The sequence below is a fragment of the Thunnus thynnus genome, chromosome 2, assembly GCF_963924715.1.
Source record: "Thunnus thynnus chromosome 2, fThuThy2.1, whole genome shotgun sequence".
Lineage (NCBI taxonomy): Eukaryota > Metazoa > Chordata > Actinopteri > Scombriformes > Scombridae > Thunnus > Thunnus thynnus.
This window is the reverse complement of record NC_089518.1, coordinates 23006344-23028950: the sequence shown is the minus strand read 5'-3', so window position 1 is coordinate 23028950 and position 22607 is coordinate 23006344. Positions and strand designations below refer to the sequence as shown.

The 22607-nt window shown below is 39.6% G+C and overlaps 1 protein-coding gene across 5 annotated transcripts in view; it reads left to right on the top strand.

Annotated features, from left to right (window-relative positions):
• bmpr1ba (bone morphogenetic protein receptor, type IBa) overlaps positions 1-22607 on the top strand; it is a 71941-nt gene that overhangs the window by 25829 nt on the left and 23505 nt on the right. For 3 of the 5 annotated variants that reach the window (XM_067611424.1, XM_067611407.1, XM_067611416.1), the window contains exon 3: positions 20571-20987. The exons of the other annotated variants lie outside the window; for them this stretch is intronic. In XM_067611424.1, the coding sequence (XP_067467525.1) occupies positions 20882-20987 (106 nt within the window). In that variant the 5' untranslated portion in view covers positions 20571-20881. The remainder of the gene's footprint in view (positions 1-20570; positions 20988-22607) is intronic. 5 annotated transcript variants of the gene reach the window in all.

The following is a 22607-nucleotide window of genomic DNA, read 5'->3' as shown; positions in this document are numbered from 1 at the left end:
TAACATGAGAACTTGTTTTCACGTGAGCACATATACACCCGCACACACATATAGACACAAGGCAAATGCAGATGTGAACCTGCGTGCACACACACAGGTGTGCTGGCAACAGCATCTTTCAACATGACGGGGCTCTATGCTGAGGTACACACACTGCCAAGTGGAGAGGCTGTGCGAGTGTGTGTGTGTGTGTGTGTGTGTGTGTGTGTGTGTGTGTGTGAATGTAAATGTGGAGGGAAGTAGAAATTTGTGAGGTCATGAACTTGTAAATGAAAAAAAGAAGCTTCCTTGTGCTTTTCCATTACATCTCACTCCAAGGACTGCTGTTGTGCATTTGTTGTAGATTGAGCATAAATATTCTCTTCAGTGGATAAATGCTCTTGTTCCTGTTATTTCTCCTGAGATGTATTATAAAATAGGTGAATTTCCATTCCAGGCTTTATCATGGCAGCAGGAAGCATGTTTGAAATTTGTGTAGCTGCTGCAGTAGGATAGTGAAAGAGTTTCTTTTTTTAATTTCAGCCGCTGACATTAAACACAGAGGCCTTAAAATGACCTACGAGCTGAGTAGGTTTAAAATAAAAGTAAGAAATATATATATATATTCATACAACATATACATTTTTATACATTACAGTAGATACGTTGACACCTCCAAAACAATAACATCGACTTGTGTTGTGTTCTGCTGTGACGCCTCTTTGATCCGCAACAGATACTGGGGGATGCATGTCATTTGTCCCCAAGGGGGCACCATACTTACACCTGTTGCATGCATCAAATGAATATCAACAGACAATTCAACTTTGAAAGACCATTCTCTCTGTTCTTAACATTTATGTTCAAGACATGCATTTCAAGTTAAGTGTCTTGTGGTGTTTTTTTCCCTCTCCACTTCACAGTATGTTACATCTAGTGACAGTCTATCGCAGTCAAGGTTTCACTGAGTTCCAAGCATGCAGTAAATATATTATTAAGGTTCCACTCAGTTTATCAGACAGATCTCAAGTGCGGCTCACTCGTCGCCGTGTGTGACCTGCTGATGGCGTTCAAAAAGCACAGTCGTTCTCACTGCCACATATCTTCTTACTCTCTCTCTTTAACTTTGTCTCTCTCTCTCTCTTTGCTTTGTCTCTGTTTTTCTTTCTCTCTTTCACACACAGCTGTCTGTACGCTTCAGCAGTCTACCAGCAGCAGCAGAAAGTACTTAGTGGTCTAAAAGAGGGAGCAGTGGGCTTTGTTATAATCCCTGTTTGGGCTAGAACAGACTCCTAAATAAACTGCTGCAATGGGACACCACTGTTTACCAGCAGCGAACGGATTGTATTCAAAGTGTAGCATTGTTGCCTCTGTAATCGCTCAGCTGTGATAAACAAAAACAGAAAGAAATCTGGTATGTTTGCTGCCAGACACAACACACAAAAAGGGGAAATTTTCACAACAGATTGAATAAGATTTTAAGCAGTGTTTGGAACTTGCTCTTTTAAGATAATAAGCTATCCTTAGCACTGTAAACACGCTCAGTGCAACAACTTGTGATCATCTAAAATAAAGTCTGACGTGAAAACAAACTAATTATAAACCCCCACTGCCACAAGATATACTCACGCAGGAGAGCTTTTGCTTCATTTGCAAAATAGAAATAGATAAATCTCTGAATAACTATTTTTTTAGAGGAGAGCATCAGAACACCACTGTTTATATATGTCAGACAATGTGGGATGTTTGTAGATAGTATCTCAGTTACAATATAGTGAAATTTCTGTATTTACAGTACATGTTAAATTCGGTCACTCTATCTGGACTCTCAGAAAATGTATTTATAGAGGCCTTAGTGAGAACTTGATCTCATGTCTTCTCAGTAATTTAGAGGTATATAGAAATGTTGTGAAAATGTAATATAAATACCCCAAAATGTTATATTTTCTGAAAGCAAATACTGTAAGCGTATTTCCCAAAATGTCAAACTATTCCATAAAGGATTGGTTCACAGTTTTCAATTCTGTGCTGAAACAATAGCCCAATGAACACTGACATGTTTTTCTTGCCGTAATCATTCCTCTTGTACATACTGACCATTAAGAGATCCCTTCATAATGCACTTTAATGCTCTCTCCCTCTGTGCAAAAACTCATTTAAAAGTTTACTTGAAGATAACATGAGGCTGATAGGCTTAGGCTAATAATGGTGGCTGTCCAAATTAGTCAAATCAAGTGAATATCCTTCAAAGCTACTGTCTTTTTAGTGCCAAATTCCTTCTTTTTTGACAATCCTCCCACTGCAGCTCAACAGGAAAACACTGTCTGTTGAGATGTAAAGATGATTTTTTTTTTACTAAAAAGACTAACTATGATAGATATCCACTTTATTTGACTCACTCCGACAGCTGAAGCCTCATATTATCTTCAGATAAACTTTTAAATAATTTTTTGCTCAAAACGAGGACTGTGGATTTCGTCCCCCATCACTTACATTAAGTAAATGCATTTTGAGGAGATCTTCTAACGAGCAAAACCTGTTTCAGTGTTCATATGGGCACCTTAAGAAAGTCTTGAAAAATTGTGAACCTATCCTTTTAAGCCCCTAATGGTGTAAAGCATAAATTTCACTCAGGTCCAAGTGGTCGACACTCCCAAGTACACAGGACTATACCCCAACTGCAGATATTGGCTTCAAAAGAAACTAATAGGACATAAATTTGACAGAATGAATCAGAAATCGACATCCTTAAGAGTTACAGCAACTTAGAGGACGGCTAAATTCAAATAAAACATACTTTAATCAAATTAAATTTAAATGGATCGATTTCTGTGCCGAAAATGCTGTCTTCTGTTTAAGAACTACTCCAAAATTCCAAAATCATCTCTACAAAAAAGAAGAGAAAAGGTTGACCCAAGACACATACCACATAATCCCTAAATAAGTTTGTTGCATGTCATACTCCTCTCCTACCCCTGTTTCCTGTCTTTCTGCAGCTGTGGAATAAAGCCTAAAATGCCAAGAAAAAAAAAAAAAAGATCTTAAAAGAAAAAAAGAATGGTCGTAACAACATATAACTGACATGTCAATCCCACAGGTTCGGGTTACACTCTCCATCTTCCCCAGTACACGTACACACATACATGTGCACACACCAATAGTTCAACTGAGACACAAACACCGACCTTGAGGGTGTTAGCGGTGTTGACGTTTGTTTGGACGGTGCTTCAATTCCTCAGACTGCTGTGAGGTCACATGGCTTGACATCAAAGAAAAGAATTTCTTCCTGGGCGACACTGAGAGCTCGGGTGTTTATTCTAAAAGTCTGACTGTCTCGCTGTCTGTGTTTCTGTCTGTCTGTGCTGGTGGCTGCCTTATGCCTCCCTTGCCTGTCTGTCTGTCCGGTTACCTGCATTTGCCACTTTGTGTCTCTTGTGCAAATTCTTTCTATAGCAGTAGTTCTTTCTGTCAATCAAAGTCAGTCTCATGCACTCTCTTTGTCTTTGCATTATCTCTTGGGTAAAATCTTTTATTTTGTTTAGTTTTTGGTATAAAAAATCATTCTGTGAAAGAAAGAAGAACTGTGTGCTACGCGAGAAAAGCATTTGTTTGTTGTCATGCATATTATGCTGTCATCCCAATGCCTGTTAATGTGGAATGACTGGATTTGGCCAATTCTTCGGTGCTTTTTCTCTTGAGTGCCATTTAGCGAAAATTAGTGATTGCTCCATTTCTCTCTGTTTTAAACAAGTACTGTTTTGTTTAGCAGTGCTTCTTTTAAACCGCAGCCAGCTGAAATATTGAAGAGAAACACATAGTTCTTTGTGGTTTGGAGTGTTTTCCACCTGTCTCCTATAACTCAGTGTGTTCATCTTCACGCTACATGTCTGGTCGGGATGAAGTGATTTGTTCCTTGTTTCCTGGTGACAGATCAACTTGTTTAAAAAAAAAAAAAAAAAAAAAAAGATGAGAAGCAGGACAATGGAGCATGTGACTTACAGTAACAGAACTGGAGTCAATCTGTATAACATAACAAGGGCGTAATAATCTGGGTAGTATGGATACTAATAAAGTTTGTGTTTTTATGTGGAATCATGCTTTTCTCTTTAAAGGAAACTTAAAGTTCCTCATATGTGATCTACATTTAACAGTCTGTCACAGAGTTACAAGCACCAAGCTGTTTCTTCACTGCAGAATAATTCATGTGGATGGTGAGCTGTGAGGGTTTTTTTCCCCCCGGGGATGTTTTGTTTTGATGTCCTCCACTGCGGGCAGATGAATGGCCACATGGAGAGACCGGGGGGAGGAGGGGGACCTTTGGACATGTTAAAGGACACCTGTGGGGCTTTGGGGGCCTCCGCATGATGGACAGGGTTCCGCTTCAGGTGGCAGTAATTTCTCTAAGTCAGGGGGAGGGGCAGTGGGGTCGGATTTTGTGTGTGTGTGTGTGTGTGTGTGTGTGAGAGAGAGAGAGAGAGAGAGAGTGCATGCAGTGTTTGTCCTTGCTTTTGTTTCTTTTTTATTAACTAAAAGAACTGTTCTCGTCCAATGTGCGTGTTTGTGTGTGTGTGTGTGTGTGTGTGTGTGTGTGTGTGTGTGTATATATACAAAGCCTATCTCCCAGACAGTAATTGCTTCTAATACCACCAGGAACCACCACACAGATCGTGACAGAGTCTCACCCACAGCTAATGATTATGTAAATACGATAACCATCTGAAGACATGATTGTGTGTGGGTGTGGGTGTGGGTGTCCTGCCTAATATACTTTTATCTCTTATCATTCGGAGATCAGTTGTAAGACAAATGTGGCATTGTGAAAGCCCGAGGTAGAGCTGAATGTGTGCATGCATGTGTGTTTGTGTGTGTGAAGCTGGGCTCTACTAGTTCAAGGCCTCGTCTGTTCTCTACACCTGATACTGAGCTGGACCAGCGGACCTGGAGAGCTCGAGGTATTTTAGATGAGAAAGACGGGAGCTTGTTATTAAATGTCACAGGCTGATCTTCTAGAATATCCAATAATGCTCCAACCACTACCTCGGCCTCCATCTCACACACACACACACACACACACACACACACATACACACTGTTGTTGCATGAGCATGAAAAATAAGATAAGAAAGAAAGAGAGTGCACAATAAAAGGGTAGTTGAAAGAAATGCTTTGTTATTTGTTAACACACTGGGCAACTTTAAATTTCGTTCCATATCTATAAACAAAAAGTGACTGCACTGACCTTACACACAGATCTTGTGTGTCGTCTGCACATGTAGGGATGCATCCTCCCATGGAGCCACTCGCTGCAGTATAAACAGAATCTTGTTCACATTTTCCGTGCATATCGATGTATATTTTGGAATATATTTCCTCATCATTGTTTAACGTAGGGATGCACTGATACAACTTTTTCAGTCCCGATATCAATACCGATATCTTGGCTTTGGACATTGGCCAATACCGAGTACTGATCCGATGCCTGTGTTAAATTAATAAGCTGCATGCCTCACTGTGTGGAAGAGACTGGGATCATTCTTTCATCTGTAAGGCAACATCAGGCTTGACTTAAACATTGCTTTCCTAACTATATAAAACACAATGTAACAAACACGTAGGTATAAATTTACTGAATTTTTACTTATTAAAATAACAGTATCCGATACCAGGTTGGCCCATTGTCACCAATACGCGATCCAGCAACTTGAGTCGGTATCGGACCGATATCCAACATCATTATCGGTATTGGCGCATCTTTACTTTAACGCTCATTAATCTTCCACCCACCAACCTATTAATGTGCACTTTGTGTCACTGCTTTACTTTAAAAGCCTTTTACTGAGAAACCACTGTAGCCTTAGTGAGTATAGCTGGCAAAAATGTTTACCAATTTTTAAATAAATACATCTATATATGCACATTTTTTTGTGCTGTTTTGCCAGATCGTCAATATTTCAAGGGACAAACAGTAAAAGGTGAAGCAGCCACAGTGAGCTGCTGAAGATGAAGAGGTGGATAATGCATCAACAGAGGTTATCTAAATTAAGTGGCTTTACAAAACCACTAACTAACTTTTTTTTATATGACTTGGAAAAATTAAAGGTCGAGATAATGCTGTGGTCAGCCTTTAAATGCTGTAATTTAGTGGTGCAATACCAACATTCTTGCAGCCGTACCTTTTAAAGACACACTTCATTAGTACAAATCAGTGCAGATGCATTAATTTCTGCTCAGTACAAACACACATACACACACATACACACACACGTCAAGGGTCTTTTTGTACTCTACAGGGAATAATCACAAGATTGAGTTACACTGAATGACTCGTGCTGTTGTTGATACCTTAACAAATTTAACTGCATGTTCCCCGCGTCTAATTTTGACCCTGATTACCTCAAGCTGCATTTCAGGATGGTTTTTATGAAGAGCAATGAAACAGTTGACCAACAGTAAATGATTTGTTTATTCACAGTGATTCAAAATTATGTGTAATATAAAAGTTGTTTATAGTACATATTATATTGAAAGAGACAGCTATTGGCTGTAAGTAGATCCAGACAAATTTGTTAATCATGACACGAGGAGTGAATCTTAGCTGCACTATATTTGACTGATTTATAGAAAAGAGAATTTTAAAATTAATGCATTGACTGTGTTGTTCTGATTGTCCACCCATGAAATGAAATGTGACGATGACATGCACACATGTGCACACAAAGACGTACATTAACACCTTATAAGAGTAATGTGACAATGCTGATGCTAGGCCATCCCTTAGTAAATTACAGAAGTAAAAGGAGAGAGGTGGATACAATGTGAGGATACAGGTTAATGTAACACTGTATGCTCCATATGAATTGACATCATGTGGAATCAATAAGAGGATTTGATTTAAGATAAGAATGTGAAAAAATGTCCTCAAAATTCTCTGTCCAACACTCAGACTAATGCATGCATACATTCACATACACATGCTCACACACACACACACACACACAATCAAATTAGATGCATCCAGTCAGAAGGAAATTGAATTTGGGTTTTCTTAACACAACTGGTCGTGTGTACCAGGTAATGCTCATGTTGTAGGAACATAAATCTGTTTATACAGTCACAATATCGGGACTTGCCTCCCTTTTAGGACAAAAAGCAAGTCCCCGTAATATAAATCATTTCATTTTAAGGTGGAGGAAATGAATGCAAGTCAATGTAATGTCTCCTGAAGTGATGGAAAAAAGATGTGTGTGTGCGTCTGTGGTTCTTTATATGTGTATTTGCAAGGAAAGTAAATGACTAAAAGCAGTGGTACCTGATCATTTTTATGTTTCCTCGCCTTGAGTGTCACCACCAAGCAGTACATCCATGACATTTTGGATGTCAAGTATTTTTGCAGTTTTTGACACAGTTAAGTCAAACTGGAATATAAATTCTCATTGTGTTTTCCAGTATAACAATGGCATCTTTCAAAGCACACTGTGCTAATCAAGAGCTGCAAAGCTCACACAGTATTATGTGTAAGCACCTGACTAAAAAAAACTGTCTCATTGCAATTTGTTAAACAGACATATGATTAATGTTCAGATCAGATGCTTTGCTGCAGTCATTTGTTTCTCAGCAGGATTCCTTTGCGCTCATTTGATGTCATTTTCACCCTTTTAGTTTCCCGCAACAAGTTATCAACCAATATTAGTAATATTAATATGCCTACAGCCACAAGCTATTTAATTTTCATTTATAAGTTAACATCAGTCGTCATAATTCTGTGGCGAATTCTCTCTCATACACATGTGCACAAGCAGTGCAGACACATACTCACTATTGACCGCTCAGCCAGCAGAGGTAAAGATGATCAGTTTGCGGCGTGCACACACAACAGATGCGCACACACACATGTATAGGCATGTTTCTACGTGTCAGAACCGTTAACTTGGAGTGCAAAGGTCATTCTGAGGGGTCAGAGTGTCAGTCTTATGTTTCAGCCATAGAAGGATCCTCTGTTACACACTGAATGGACACTGTGAGTAGTGTCTTCCAAGAGAGAAAGAGAGAGAGAGAGAGAGAGACATTGGTGGGAGTAAGGAAATAAGAAGAAACAGGAAAAAAAAAAGTTGGTATGGTTGAAGGGTTGGGGGGTAGGCGATAGAGGAAATGAGCATTCATGTTTTCAGATAGCGGGGTGATAGTGATCTTAATGACATGTTAGGGTAACACTTTGTGTGAATGTCTGTACTAAATGTATTTCCTTAGAATGTTCGGTCATGCATTAATTTACATACAGTATGTATGCTGTGCATGAGTGTGAATACTGGTGTTCATGTAAGTTTAAGCATGAATGAATGCATGTTTTGTGTGTTAGGTATGTCTGTTCCTCCTAGTACATAAAGGGTCCATGGTGGTCATACGAGAAGCTGTGGTGAGCTTGAGGATCCCTGCATAGTGGAGAGCTCTATATTTGGGAGCTGGACCGAGGCTACTGACCCTAACACTGACCCTACACCTGCCCTGTGTGTGTGTGTGTGTGTGTGTGTGTGTGTGATTGTGTGATTGTAGACATGGTAGAGGTTGTATAGAGCTGTGACATGCACACAGGTGTGTGTGTGTGTGTGTGTGTGCTTTGTGTGTCTACTTCTCTCCTTTCTTTCTACAATGTGTCATGCCTTGGTGTGTGTGTTTGTGTATGTTTGTGTGTGTGTCTGCTTCATTGTTAGTCACTTCTCAAACTAGGTAGAAAGCTTGCTCCATTACACCAAATATTAACTTTTTTAAAGTAACTCAATTAGGTACTTGCGCGGCGGTTACCATATAAGCAATGTGAAAAAAAAAGCCTGACATGCAAAAAGAGCATAATTTATCACAACATATAGTAATGTTGCTAAAAAAACGCAGAAATTTGTAATTTCTTGTAAAATTCACAGAACCTCTACTATATGGCAAATTTAAAGGGATCCTGTGGAGTTTCTGACTGCTAGTAGCACTATGGAGCAGTTGTTTTCCAGTGATCTACAGGTGGCTGTAAAGTGCCAAGAAACACAGCAAATCACCAACAAAGGCAGTGAAGAAGAAGACTGAAAGCTTGTAAACATGGATGTTAACAATACAGGATTTGAAAAACTTAAAAGATTAGCTTTGCAAATGTTTTATGGGGAAAGAAATACATTCAACACTTTTTTTTTAGACCTCAAGGATACACAAAATGCGTTTTTGTGAATAGAACTCAATGTGAATATAACTTTTGTTTGTTTACTATAAAACTCCAAAGTATAGGATTAAAGATGTCGATACAACTGATGAACGTTTGGGCAGCCTCTAGCAAATATTAAATTTCCATGAAGTTGTTTCTGCTTTCTGATCCATCCATTTTCTTTACTTATTCATCCTGTTTAGGTAACTTTCTCTTCATGGCCCTTGTCTGGTATAGATGCTGCAAAACAGCTCTTAATGTAGATGACAGTTAGCTATGAATAGCAAATGTATGAAATAATACATACATACATGGTATGAAAAAAATGTACCCTACATGTGAGTAAAATTATGCTCAAAGGGATTGTTTTTGCACTGTGGCTGAAATCTGCATATTTTTGAAGGCAAACAGAAAATTGAACAGACTTCTTTTCTCCTTCCTTAACACATATACATAATGAACACGACTGACAATTTAAAAACCCACACTTCTTCCTCATACCTAAACTATTAAAAATATCCAGGCCAAAACATTTTTGAATGTAAGTGACAGAGAAATTGTGCTATCGTTATCAGTAATTTTTCCAATTATTCTTTGAATGGTCTTACATGTTACCAGACTTTACTTGACTTAAATCGCAGTTTGAAAGCTTTAAAATTGTGTTTTCTAGGTGAAGCTCATTAATTCTAACCTCAGACATCCAAATAATTGAAAGCTTTATTTTTGTACAGTGCATGCCCCATATTTACTGATGTCCTGGTGTTTATTTTATTCGAAATGTATGTACCCATTAAAGTTGCCTCTATTACGAAAGAGTTTGCATTAGTATTACTTTCTAATATCTGTGATAATTTCTCAAGAGTCCAGTATGGTTTTCTTTCTCTAAAGTTAGTAAGGGTTGTGTGTGTTTGTGTGTGTGTCAGCAAATGCGTGACCAGCCACTCAGTTCTTGTTCTGTATTTAGGTCTCAGGGTTCAGGGGTCATGAGGGTCGAGAGGTGGTATGAATGACTGCCTGTTATCAGGTGGCAAACAAAAGAATGTGTGTGGTGTGTGTGTGGTGTGTGTGTGTGGTGTGTGTGTGGTGTGTGTGTGTGGTGTGTGTGCATGTATTAAAAGAGAGAAACAGGAAGCAAAGATTGACTGAATGACTGAGGGATCATGATAGACAGAAATATAAACATCAACAGGAGACTGAGACATACAAGCCAGAAAACAAGAGCCATCAACAGGAAAACAGAGAGACAATAACAGAATGCTGCACAATAATGTGATGATATGTGATGATAATGGCATTGAAACTAACTTCAGTCTTCTTCATCTTGCCTCATACCTTCATCATCACTTTCCAACCTTGAGCACACACATAAACGAGCTTACAAATCAGCTTCGTCTCCTGAATGTTCATGAAATAAGCACATTCATGTCTAAAAATGCTGTTATGTGGCTTTAAACAAAAAGGATGGAAATGTATTTGTCCTTCAATAGGTACAGTAATTCTGTATTTGAAAGTTTACTGTACATTCACCTTCAACTGCAACTGCAATTCCTTTTTCTTATTTAACAGTGAGGTAAGCTTTTACAGAAAGCAACTGTTTGAGTTGCTTTAACCAGATGTGTAACTGCCAAAATCCCACTTACTAATCTAGACTTGTGTCCCACTTGTTCAACTGTTGCATTTTTTCCTTACATATGTTAATGACCCACAAACCTACAATGAATGAGAATAATAATCACATAGTTAAATAATGGCAGAAATAAAATTGTACCAATATCTACAGTATACTTACCATAGCAGCTTGCTTTGGGGTAAATGGGGATCTGTCAGTCATTCTCCTGTTATCTCCCTTTGCTACATCCTGTTCCGTTTTCGCCCTCTTCTGTTTCTCATCTCATATTTTAAATCGTCTCTTTTTCTCTCTATTTCTCTGTCTTTATCCCTTCATTCCTCTCTCTCCGTACTTTCTCTCTTTCCCTAAACTCCTATCCCCTTTACCCCCCCACCCCCCTCTTTCTCCCTCATTTCATGACTCCCCCTTTCTTTTCCCTGCTAATTGCCACCTCGTTGTAGCATCCCAGGAGCCGGGAGCTCATTAATTGGTGAAGAGGAGACAGGTGGCGCCACTTTGTTATGATGCTTCTTGTTAGTTGTGTGTGTCAGTTTATTGTGCTCATGTTGTGTTTGCGCAAGCACGTTGGGTTGTTTGTGTGTGCATTTATATCTTTATATGCTTGTTTGTGTGTGCGTGTGGGATTCCTATATGCATGTGACAATGTGTGTGTGTGTGTGCCTGTGCGTGTGTGTATGTGTGTGTGTGTGGTGCCCCTGCTTGTTAGCAGCGCAGAGCCCCTTCTCACTGTAATCTCTTTGTTTATGCAGTGCGAAAAGGGCCTGGCGGGGGCATGAACTCCCCACGCTCTTATCCCACTGCGCCACTCACCCCTAGTAGACCCTCATGCCCCACCACCACCCTTCCGACACCCCGCTTTGCTCCCACCACCTCCCCCATCTGACTCAACTCCTGCCCAACTCTGTCCTCCCTCCCTGTTGTCCCTCCTTCCTGTCCAGCTTTGTTAACATCAGAAACTTAAGCTGTACATTCTGCAAGAGGTCAGCAGAGACGTACCTAACTACACTGTAGGACACCATGTCTTCCTGTGTTATCAATATACATTTATTCTCAAATCATTGAAGTGTTCGGCGGTGGTCACAGGCCAGCTTCCTTAGGGGCAAGAATTTTTGCTAAGAGATCAGTGCCAGCAGAAATTGTATTTAAATTCAATGAATTTGAATTTGTCATGCTCATTTTAGCCCACTAAATTCAATAAAGAATCTGGTGGATGAATCAAACTTAATAAAAAGTAAACCACAATAGACAATTGAACACTAGTTTGAAATTTAAGGTATAACTAGATTTCGGTTTTAGCAGTCATTTCTAATAAAGTATTCTTACATCAAAAACTAACTAAGAACATTTGTCTCGTTGTCTTTTTCTCTTGCTTTTTCTTCTTTTCTCTTCCCTTTTGTGCTCTGATGTGCCTGTTTTAATCAAATCACATACTTCTTCTCTCCCTCCACTCTGGCCCTCACCTCTAACCTCTCTCACATAGCTCTCCTTTGAAGTCTTCAGTAAAACGCTCCTTTCACTCTCTGGCAGTATGTATCTGGTTGTTTGGTAAAGTCTATGAGAAAGGAGAATTACAAAGCAGTAGTGTTTTGCCTAACAGATGGTATTATCAGTTGGTCAAATGGAGGCCTTTTGGCAGGTCTGTAGGAGCTGGTGTCGTGGGCAATTATGTGTGAATAAGTTAGTGTGCGAGTGTGTGCTTGTGTGTCTGGGCTGGTGTACGTGTCTATGTGTCCATGTGTACATGTGTTGATGCAGGTGTGGGGGGTTACAGGCGGTTTGTAGGTCAGCTCCCTGCCCCTGGTGTCACCAAGCTCTGTTTGGCCCTAAACAGCCACCATAACAGGGCCTCTTCTCTTTTCCTTGTATCTCCTTTTTTTTCTCCTCTTTTGTGTTTCTTCTCTAATTCTCTGTCCTCCTATCTGTCTATAGATAATTAAATTATTGCATTCAATTCAATTCAATTAGTTATCTCTCTGATAATCAGTCTTCATATGTTTTCAGATAATTTGCTGTTGCTTCAGATCTGTCAAACTCTGCACAGTCAGGTAGTTTATCATAGAATTCATTTCTTTTTCATGCAGAACTGAGGTGTTTTGTTTTCAAAGCTGTAAAAATTTCATGTGATGATAGCACTAAATCTCTAAGACACACAACACTCGGAAGGCATGCACAAGAATTATAAATCTACTGAAAGAGGAATTGTGCTTGGCAGGTGTGTGAGACAGAGAAAAGGAGAGAGATGGAGAAAGCAACAGCGAACAGGACTAGCAATAAAGGCAGAAAGGTTTTATTGGGCTACGCTATTCTTGGCTATAGAAGCAGTTGTCATTGGCCATGGAAACACATGTAGCTCTTTTATTAGCATAAACTCCCACTTAAGATGGTCCTCCCCATCTATTCTGAGCCAAACTGGGTTAGTTTAAAATGATTCATTAAAATTACCAGAACCCCATGCTTGTAAACCTGTGTCCTATGGCATCACAGCATGTGTTAGAAATATATAGGACGTGTGAAATAAACACAAACAACTTGGTACACATCTAAACACAGTTATCCCTTCATTCTGTACAGTAGGTGACATGAAGCTTCTCGTTGGCTATCTCTAAGAGGCTGTTACCCCAAACTGTTGCTGCGACAGCTCGACAAAAACAACACAGGAATCTTGCAATTATTTCGCCTCATGACAGGCATGTGCCTCCTCCACAACTCATTGAACTCCTGCTGAACTTTTTGATGTCATTCAGTTCAGAAATCTTAAGCCCCTCTTTTTCTGTTTCCCATTGTTTGACAGAAATCCATACAGTATTTGATCCCTTTTTCCACCCCTGAAAATTTCTTTGTTGACTTTAAATTGACATTAGCATGTTTTTTTACACTTTTACACCACATTCAGAGGTAAAATGTAGTAATAAATTTGTAATGTTGCCTACAAAGACTGTAGTAAATATACAGTATGTAGCCTCCTTTGGTTAGTAACATGTAAATAAATGCTTTAGGGTCCACAATAGCTCCTTATTGCAGTTTCTAAAATGCCAGAATGAAGCATTGAGATGCACACTTCCCTTAAAGGAATTCAATGAGCAGTGTTTGAGATATTGCGCATGACACACACCCAGATAAACACCATTCCTCAAAGTTACAGCAAACTCCAGTCAGTTCATTATGTATATGTGACAGATGGACAAACAGGTGGGGGCCATCATTGTGGGGGGACAAGGAATTACGGTGGGTGGCTACAAATCGTGATCCTCAGTTATTCGGTAAGCTGTTGCAGATTTATGAATCAGAAAAGTAGGCAGGCAAAGATCCCACAGAGCAGGTGGGACATCTCTCTCTCTCTCTCTTTCTCTCTCTCTCTCAGCTCCCACTCAGGAAATGGTTGCATCACAACTCTTCTGTCTTCTGCGTACTATTCTGTTACTTGCACAGGACATGTTTTACATTCCACCCTTTTGGTCAGTCAGTCCCCTTTTTAACAACCTGAACCCCTGTTCTTCACAGAGGAATGAACTGGTTTGGCTTCTTCTACTCTTGTGGAATGTGCATGTGGTCACTTTATCTTTTATAAAATACACAAAGCATTTCCTAACATGCAGCCCCAAATCTGTTAAACTGACTGCTTTGTTATACTCTAACTCAGAGTTTGTTTATGACACTACAAGTACTCAAAGTAAATCTGAGCCTTTAATTTGTGGTTCTATTTTATCCTCTATGCGCCTCAGAGCAAAGTAACAGGATATCAATCCCATTGAAATCCTATAGAAAACATTTCATTTGCCAGATAGCTTGAGGTAAAACGTACTCATTCATTTCAGATCTACTGTAAAGCAATTAAGAGTAACTGAAATATTTATGATATCATGATTACAGAGGTGGGTTTCTGATACTCGTTCTCAGTTTTGTTGTACCTCGCCCTAACCACACCTATCCCTGTCGGTGAGTTTATGGTGGTTGTAAAGTGATACAGTGAGTGGTTTCACAATGACAATAACAAGCTGTAAAAGCCATTCCCAGTCTGTCATTAGGCTTTCATTAAGTTTAAATGGCTTGACACTTACCTATGTGTGTGTGTGTGCGTGTGTGTGTGCGTGCGTGCGTGTGTGTTTGTGTGATACTATTTAGAATAACTTTAAATGATCGCTCATGTTTCATTGGCAAAGTGAGTTTTTGCTGTAACACATGCCTTGAAGAAGATGTGTTTGTAACCTTTCTTTATGGTGGTGTGTGTGTGTGTATATGTGATTGTATATGTTTGCATATATGTGTGTTTCTTAGCAATAGAGAAAGAAGGAACAAAGATAGAAGAAAAGAAGGAAGGAAAATCTGTATTTGTTGTTTTTAGGTGAGTTTAGGTTATTAGATTTTAGGAGATCTTGAAAGCCATATTGATATGTTTGTATTTTGGCTGTAGGCTTTTGAATTTGAAATTGGATGTTTTTATGTTTTGATGCTGTACAAACTGCACACCTCCATCAGTTTGATGTGAGTTTTAATTTTCATTTGATCGTTTTGTCACAGTTGCAGAGGTGTATGTATGCTATCCTACTCAGAGAATGACACACTGTTATTTTTGAGTGAAATTGTACCACCACCGCCTTTTTAAAAAAACATCCTCTGCTTACTGACATTAAGGTTTCAAAATATGAGCATTTTTTTTCTCACCAGACAAATATTCACCAAGCAAATCAGGGCTGCAACTAATGATTGCAGATTATTTTCATTATCGATTAATCTGCTGATTATTTTTTTTGATTAATTTCGTAGTCGATGAGTTGTTCGAAAACAGTGAAAAATGTGCATTATAATTTCTCACAGCTCAAGGAGATGTATTAAAATGTTCTGCTTTTTTTGACCAACAGTCCAAAACCAAAGATATACAGATTATTGTTGTAATTGACACATAAAAGCAGCACATCTTCTAATTTTAGAGGGTGGAAGCGGACAATTTTTGGCTTTTTTGTTTGAAAAATGACTGAAACGATTATCAAAATAGCTGCTGACTTATTTTTTATGTCATTTGACCAATGGATTAACTGACTAATCGTTGCAGCTCTAAAACAAATATGCTTGACATCACATGGTCTTGTAAATTTGGCTATTAATACAGATGGCGGTTCAACAAGTTGAGCCAGAATCAGTGTTTTTACAAACAAAAAGAAGAGAGCGCAGATATTGAGTGTTTCCTCATTTTAACAATTTTTCTTTCCTTCATGACTTTTATGTTCTAATGCTTGACTCCTGTTTTCACTTTTGACTTTCATCCTTCCTGTCTGAGAGAAAGACATTCTCTAGCAGTGGTGCGGAGGGGTTTTTCTCTAAAGGTGAAAGGTCAATCGAGAACTAATCAGTGTTGAGGTCAGAGGTGGACCTGACAGACTTCTTCTCTGTCACCGCTTCATCATCATGCCTCTCTTTCGCCCTGTGTTATCCCTCATTTCCTCGTTTCTCTCACCAACTCCCTCGGTTGAGATTTGGTGGGTGCCTGTGTGACAGCAGTAGACTCAGTCATGTGAATAGGTGTGACACTGTTCATACGCAGCCCTTTTTACTCCATCCTTCATCATCATGCTCTTTTCCTCCTCTACTCTCCTTTTTCATGCACTTCCTCCTTGCCTCCATCAACAAACCTGTCTGTTTTTTGCTGCTCAAAACAAATTTTTGTACTCTGTTTGAACAAAAGGTATTTTAGGTTTTTGGGCTTATTTGAAGCTTACTTCTGGATCAAAACAATAGTTTCTTACTTTCCCTCTGCATGTGTCTCCCTGAGGCTGAGTACAAATGCACTGTAATAGGAAGAGGAACTATTCCTGTTACTATTTTTTTTTTTTTCACTTTCCATTTACACGCACCCACATCTACAACCCCACTCCCATCTCCACTCATTCTCTGTGTCTCTCTCTCTCCACGGACCATTCAGGCAGAAAGGATTGCTATGTAAATGCACCAGTGAATAGGAGTGAATGGACAGGCTTAAAGCAGATTATGTTAAACTGCTTGTTAGTTTAAAGACATGCTGAAGTGAATGGGTGGGGATTAGCAGATGTGCTGTGCCACAGAGGTGTTTCTCTAAAATGGACTTAATCCCCTGTCTGTTAGGCAGTTCACACATCAAATAAAGGGATAAATGCTTCTAAAAGTGAACCAGGAAAAGGTAAGGTGGTCTTTAAATCCTGTTTGGCACAGATGGAAATCCCTAAGCTAAGCGAAGGCGATGTATTTGAATAACAAATATGTCTGTATGTGAAGCCACAGGTATGCCAAGTCCATTATGTTTTAGGGAATGTTAACCGCAAAGAGCTGCTGTGCGATTTCCCCAAAACACAATGGTACAAGCGTGTGCTTGTTATTTGTCGCACCTAGAATAGATTTTTGGAAGAACAGCAGTTTTATGTGACAGCAGGAAAAATTGTCTTTAGTGTCATGTTTTTCTGTCTCCGTGTGTCTCCAAAATGTCAACTTTTCAGCTTTTGCATTTTCAGATAATCCTATTGGGTTTTATATAGTTTATTTTGCTTAATATGTATGAACATTTTCTCACCCCATAAAGGAGCACTTAATCCTTCCCTTTATTAAAAAAGAAAAATTAAAATCTCCTAATTTGAAGAAACATGATTTCACTGGAGGAATCCTTGTCTCCTTGTATTTGTCTCCTAATATCAGAGATCAGAATCTAAATATATTTTTGCATTTCTACTCTATTGACAAATTCTTCTTGAAGCAAACTGCACTTGCTTTAAAGTGTTGACACTGAAACCTGGTGACATGTGAAGTTGCTGTGTTATGACAGCCTGTCAAAAATGATGAGAGAATGAATGCTGAATAGAGCATATTGACTCCCAGCACTGGCTGAGACATCTGAATGTGTAAAGTGAGCTTGAATACCATTAGCATATGAAAAACAGAGGCAGTGAGGGAGAAAAAAAAAACAGTGCTGTCTTTTTTAGATTCAAATGTCGGAGTGACTTTATTATTCACTTAAACTGGGAATTTGGTCTCTGACTTCCTTTTCTGATCCTCATTGTCCATCATCCTGTCTTCCTTCTCCTAGCTGCCTTTTCATTCCACTTTAAAAGAATTCCCTTCTCCCCTAAAGGTCACCATCCTCCATTTATTATTTCAATTCTTCAAAAATCTTTCCCTCAATCCACCACAGACAACCATCATTCCTCTCTGATCTTTCCTATTGTTTTTCTTGTCAGCAGTCTTTTCTTTGCTCTTCTGTCTCTTTCAGTTTTACTGCTCATCCTTTGCTTGTGACAGTCTGAGCCATTCATCATAGGCCCAGCATGAGGGTGACACTATGGAAGAATATATGTGTGTGTGTGTGTGACATCGGCCTACAATACCTTAAAGTAACTGTTTTTAAAGGGGTCATTCCTCCTCAATCTGCATATGATACCCTGTTCTCCAGCAAATTACAACAGACATTCATTACACACACACACACACACACACACACACACACATACACACACACACACACACAGCTTCACAGCTAGTGGGGATTGAGGGCAAATGCTGTCACCGTTTTTAAAAGGCTTCCCGTGGTTAGACATGCTTGAAATGACATTCTGGTTCACTGGAGGAGGGGAGTGGGAAAAGGAGCGGAGGAGAGAAAGACAAGGGTGGAGGGGGAAGGCGGTTAGTTTGGGAGTTACAAAAAATTTAAGAGATACAGGAATAAAGGAGATAGCTGAGTGTGATCTAGGAAGGCAGAGAAAAAAAAAGTTAGAGGGTGGAGAAACCAAATCTTAATTATTTTTTTCTCGTCATTTTATTCTTTTTTATCATTCATACAGATGCACTGAAGGTCTCCCAAACAGATTTAATTTTGCTGCTGAGTCTATCTTCTTGCAACTTTTCGACTACATTTGGTGCTTTGCTGTTCAGCACAGGGGCAGCACAGCTAGAGAAAATTTGCAATTTGGAAAATAACCACTGAGAGATCTGAAGTTAAGAGAAAGTGCATTAATTATGGATTTCAAATCTTATTTTACAGTGAAATTACTGTTGTAAACAGGTTAAGCATCATCAAAATACCCCCGAAAAGTATACAGTGCTTGATAGTCATTAATTAACTTTCATGCCAACAAATGTTGGCAACCAACTTTGGCATGCCAAATAATGTTGCCTTGGCAGCTAAGTAAAATGTCATACATAAACCTACATAGACCTTTACATGTTGTCGATTTTGAGAAAAATATCACGAGGTCCTGAGCTGATAAAGTACCAGAAAATTGACCCCATAGGTTTTGTTTTCACATGATGTAGAATTGACAGGAACATTGGTCACTGTATGTTAAAGTTCATGTGGGAAAAGGGCTTCAGAGAGGACAAGATGAGGGGAGACAGAGGATGAATAGGGCAGGACTGTTTATTTATGAAGTGATTTTTCCTCTCATCGAGGAGAGAGGGGAGCCAGGCTGCCCATTGTTTGTCACTAATGAACAACGTGAACGAGTGTGAGAAAGAAAAGAAGTGCAAAGAACAGCGGCGGCTACAAACCAGACAGATTAACATGAAAACAAAAACAGTTTGCCCCTTTCAATTTAACATCAGCTTAGCAATCAGCGTTTTGTGTTGGGAAAAATAGCTGTCCATTTTGTGTTGCATCAGGTCTGTAATCCTTTTTGCTAAAAGCATAGTGTTCTCAACACACACACACACACAAACGCACACACACACACACTGAATTTTGTCTATAGTAAATGTGTAAAGGCAAGAGGATAGCTCTGAAAAGGAAATGGTCTATTAGAGTGTCTCAACCCATTTATTTATTAGTATAAAAGCTCCAGGCAGGGGTGATGTAATCTCTAACCGCTCCTTTAAAGTGTCTTTCCCAGCTACCTGATTTGTGAACAACACACCGCTGTATGGGGAGGTGTTTTGAGTAGGTTTTCTGGAAACCAGGGTTTTCATTTTCAAATTATTTTGTTGTATTTTCCTCGAAATACCATTATCTCTAGTCTCAAAACAGAAAGATACTGTTGAGTGATAATACCGACAAAGACTGGACAGTCCAGTCTCGTAAACTTTGGTACAGTTTGACATTTAAAAAGGCCTGTTTTTGTCAAGGCCTCAGACTAAAACTGAACTCAAAATCTCAAGGGCATGCTAAGTACACAGCAAATTTAGCCCTCTCGCATATCAAAACAAACAATTGAAATCCACTCTGTTTTAGCGCAGTTGAAGGAGACTCTTGTTCTTAATTAATTTGCCACTTGTCCCAGTGGTGAGGACGCGCACCAGGAAGCTTTATTAAGTGTTCACACTGTTAGCTGTGACTCTGGATTAGACCCGCTAGTACATTTGCTTAACATACTGGTTGAATGTGCGTATAATGGTTCTCCTAGTTCTGCCTAGTTATCTCCAATTCAGCAGTTGCTCACTGGTACCACTGCTCAAACCCTGTCTGCGTAGCCTATGCACAGCTTTACTTTTTTCATTCCACTTTCACCTTCTTCAAAGAATTCATGCACAAAATGAAAAGTGGAAACAGTTATCTCAGTAAGCTGTAAAAGGCGCCGAATCCCACAGATCCCACTGCTTGTTTTCAATATCCTCCTCACCCTCCTCCTACTTTTTACTAAACCCCATCTTGCTCCTGTCTGCTCCCTCCCTGCCCCCGTTTTCTTTCCACCCATGTCCTCCCTCCCTGTGTGTGTGAGCGGGTCAGCCCTCCCTACTAGGCAAGTGAAGTAAACTCCCCCTTTTTGCCCCTCTCTCTCTCTCTCCCTCTCTCTCCCTCTCCCTCTCCCTCTCTCTCTCTCTCTCTATCAGCTGGGCTGCTACTGTCAGACCAGGTTGGAGGACAATCAACTGCAACTGCTGCTGCCACTACTGGTGTGTCTTGTGTGGTGTGGGCTTTCTCACGTTGCGGTGGACACACACACACACATACAGGAGCTTGCCCGGTCCTGCCCCCTCTCTCTCTCTCTCTCTCTCTCTGTCTCTCTCTCTCTTTCCCTCTCTCTCTGGCACATACACACACACACACACTCAGAGCGAGAGGCAGTGTGTGAGTGGCGGATCCTGTCGTGTGGAGTGTACTGAAGAGAGGAGAAGAGAGGAGCGGAGCGGCAGACTCTACCATGCCAGTGCAGGGAGAAAGGCTGAAGCGCTGTCTCTCTCTCTGTTTCTGGAGCCGGAGTCCTCTGCTGTTGCTTGGACTGTTCTCTCTGCAATCACAAGCGTACGGTGAGTTACTACAAACTTTCTCCACTCGCTTCTACTCGCTTCCCTCAACCTTGTTGCTGTTTTTACTTAGCTTTGCTCCGAAGTTGCTGTGCTGCAACTCATCAAGTTTCTCTTTTGCACCTTAAAAGTTTGCTTGTTGTGAGTTCTTAGATGTGAGCGTAGTGGGGTTTTTTTTTGCCTTCTCTGTGTTTTCACTTCTTGAACTTCTCACTACTTGTGCACTTTGTGGCTGTGTGTGTATGTGTGTGTGTGTGTGTGTGTTACTTTTAAAAGTTGCAGCTTAAATCTCATCTCTGCTATGCGGTGTCTGTAGTCTGTAAGCAACTCGTGATGACTGAGTTTTAGGAATCAGCTTCTAAATGTAACTGTTGTAGTCATGATCCTACAAGTGGTTGCTTTACATTACAGAATCGTTCATGTTTGATGTTACATGTCTGCATCACAGCAGCAAGTGTAGGATTTTATACAAAAAAAAAGTCCTAGCTCAGAACTTTTTTCTTTTTATTTTCCATTTATAGGGTTTTGGTGGGTACAGCTCTGTGTTTTGTCTTTTTTTTTTTTGGCCTGCTAACAGTGAATTTGAGACATCAAGTCATTTCAAAAACATAATTACAGGGCAATTAAATTATGTTTCATATCAATATGTACTATCAATAATCTCTAAAAAAAACTATACAAACACAAGTCAAGACATTTGTTTGAGTAATTATTTAAGTTAGTATTTTATTGATTTTCTGATCACTTTGTCTGTTTCACACTTTCACACAAAGTTGCTCTGAAATTAAGTTACATATATTTAATCACAGTGTGCTTGATGACTTCTTCAGACAGGCAGAGAGATATATTGTCATGGACTGACATTGTTATCGTTAGCCGCATCAGCCGCTTTGTCTGTGACCATGTTTGGTATCTGTGAGTGTGATTGGCGAGGTGTTAGAGGGAGAACGTGTCAGATTTAATAGTCTGTTATGTTTAGTACTGTGATGTGTGTCATTAAGGTTCAACACTCTGTTCTGTTTTTCCTGCTTATATGGCACAGCAGCACAATCACTGATTCAGAAGAGTCAGTACTGAAGGAATTTACATGGTTATGTGTCTGTTGTTAAGTTGCCCAAAATACTGGCTTGGACAGTGTTTCTTATGAGTGATGGTGTTTGTGCATATTTTTCTTTTCTCCTTTTATTGTTGGTCTATTTAAAGTCATTGGAGATGGTTTCAGCTGGGAGCCCTGAAGTTAAGCCAGCAGAGGCTCATACCTCATACTGTGTGTTATGTGCTGAGGTCGTCCTGCGACCTTTGGTTGCATGTCATCCCCTCTTTCTCGTCCATCTTTCCTGTCATTGTCAGAGGTTGAGTTGGCTTTCCTATGGAGTCCATGCTGAGCACCCCCTACTTCTGGTTTACTCTCCTTGCTTGCAGATGCTGTTTTATCATTTAAACCAAGCCTGGGAAGAAATAACAGTCTATTTGAATGCTGTGAACATCTGGGTCATTTGCACTGTACACATAAACATACATATGGACACAAACATAAAAATCGTCTGAATGTTTTAGATTTATGGTAACACACACTGCTCTGTCCAAGAAGCTGCGGAACAGCTGCCAAAGAAGAAGACATAT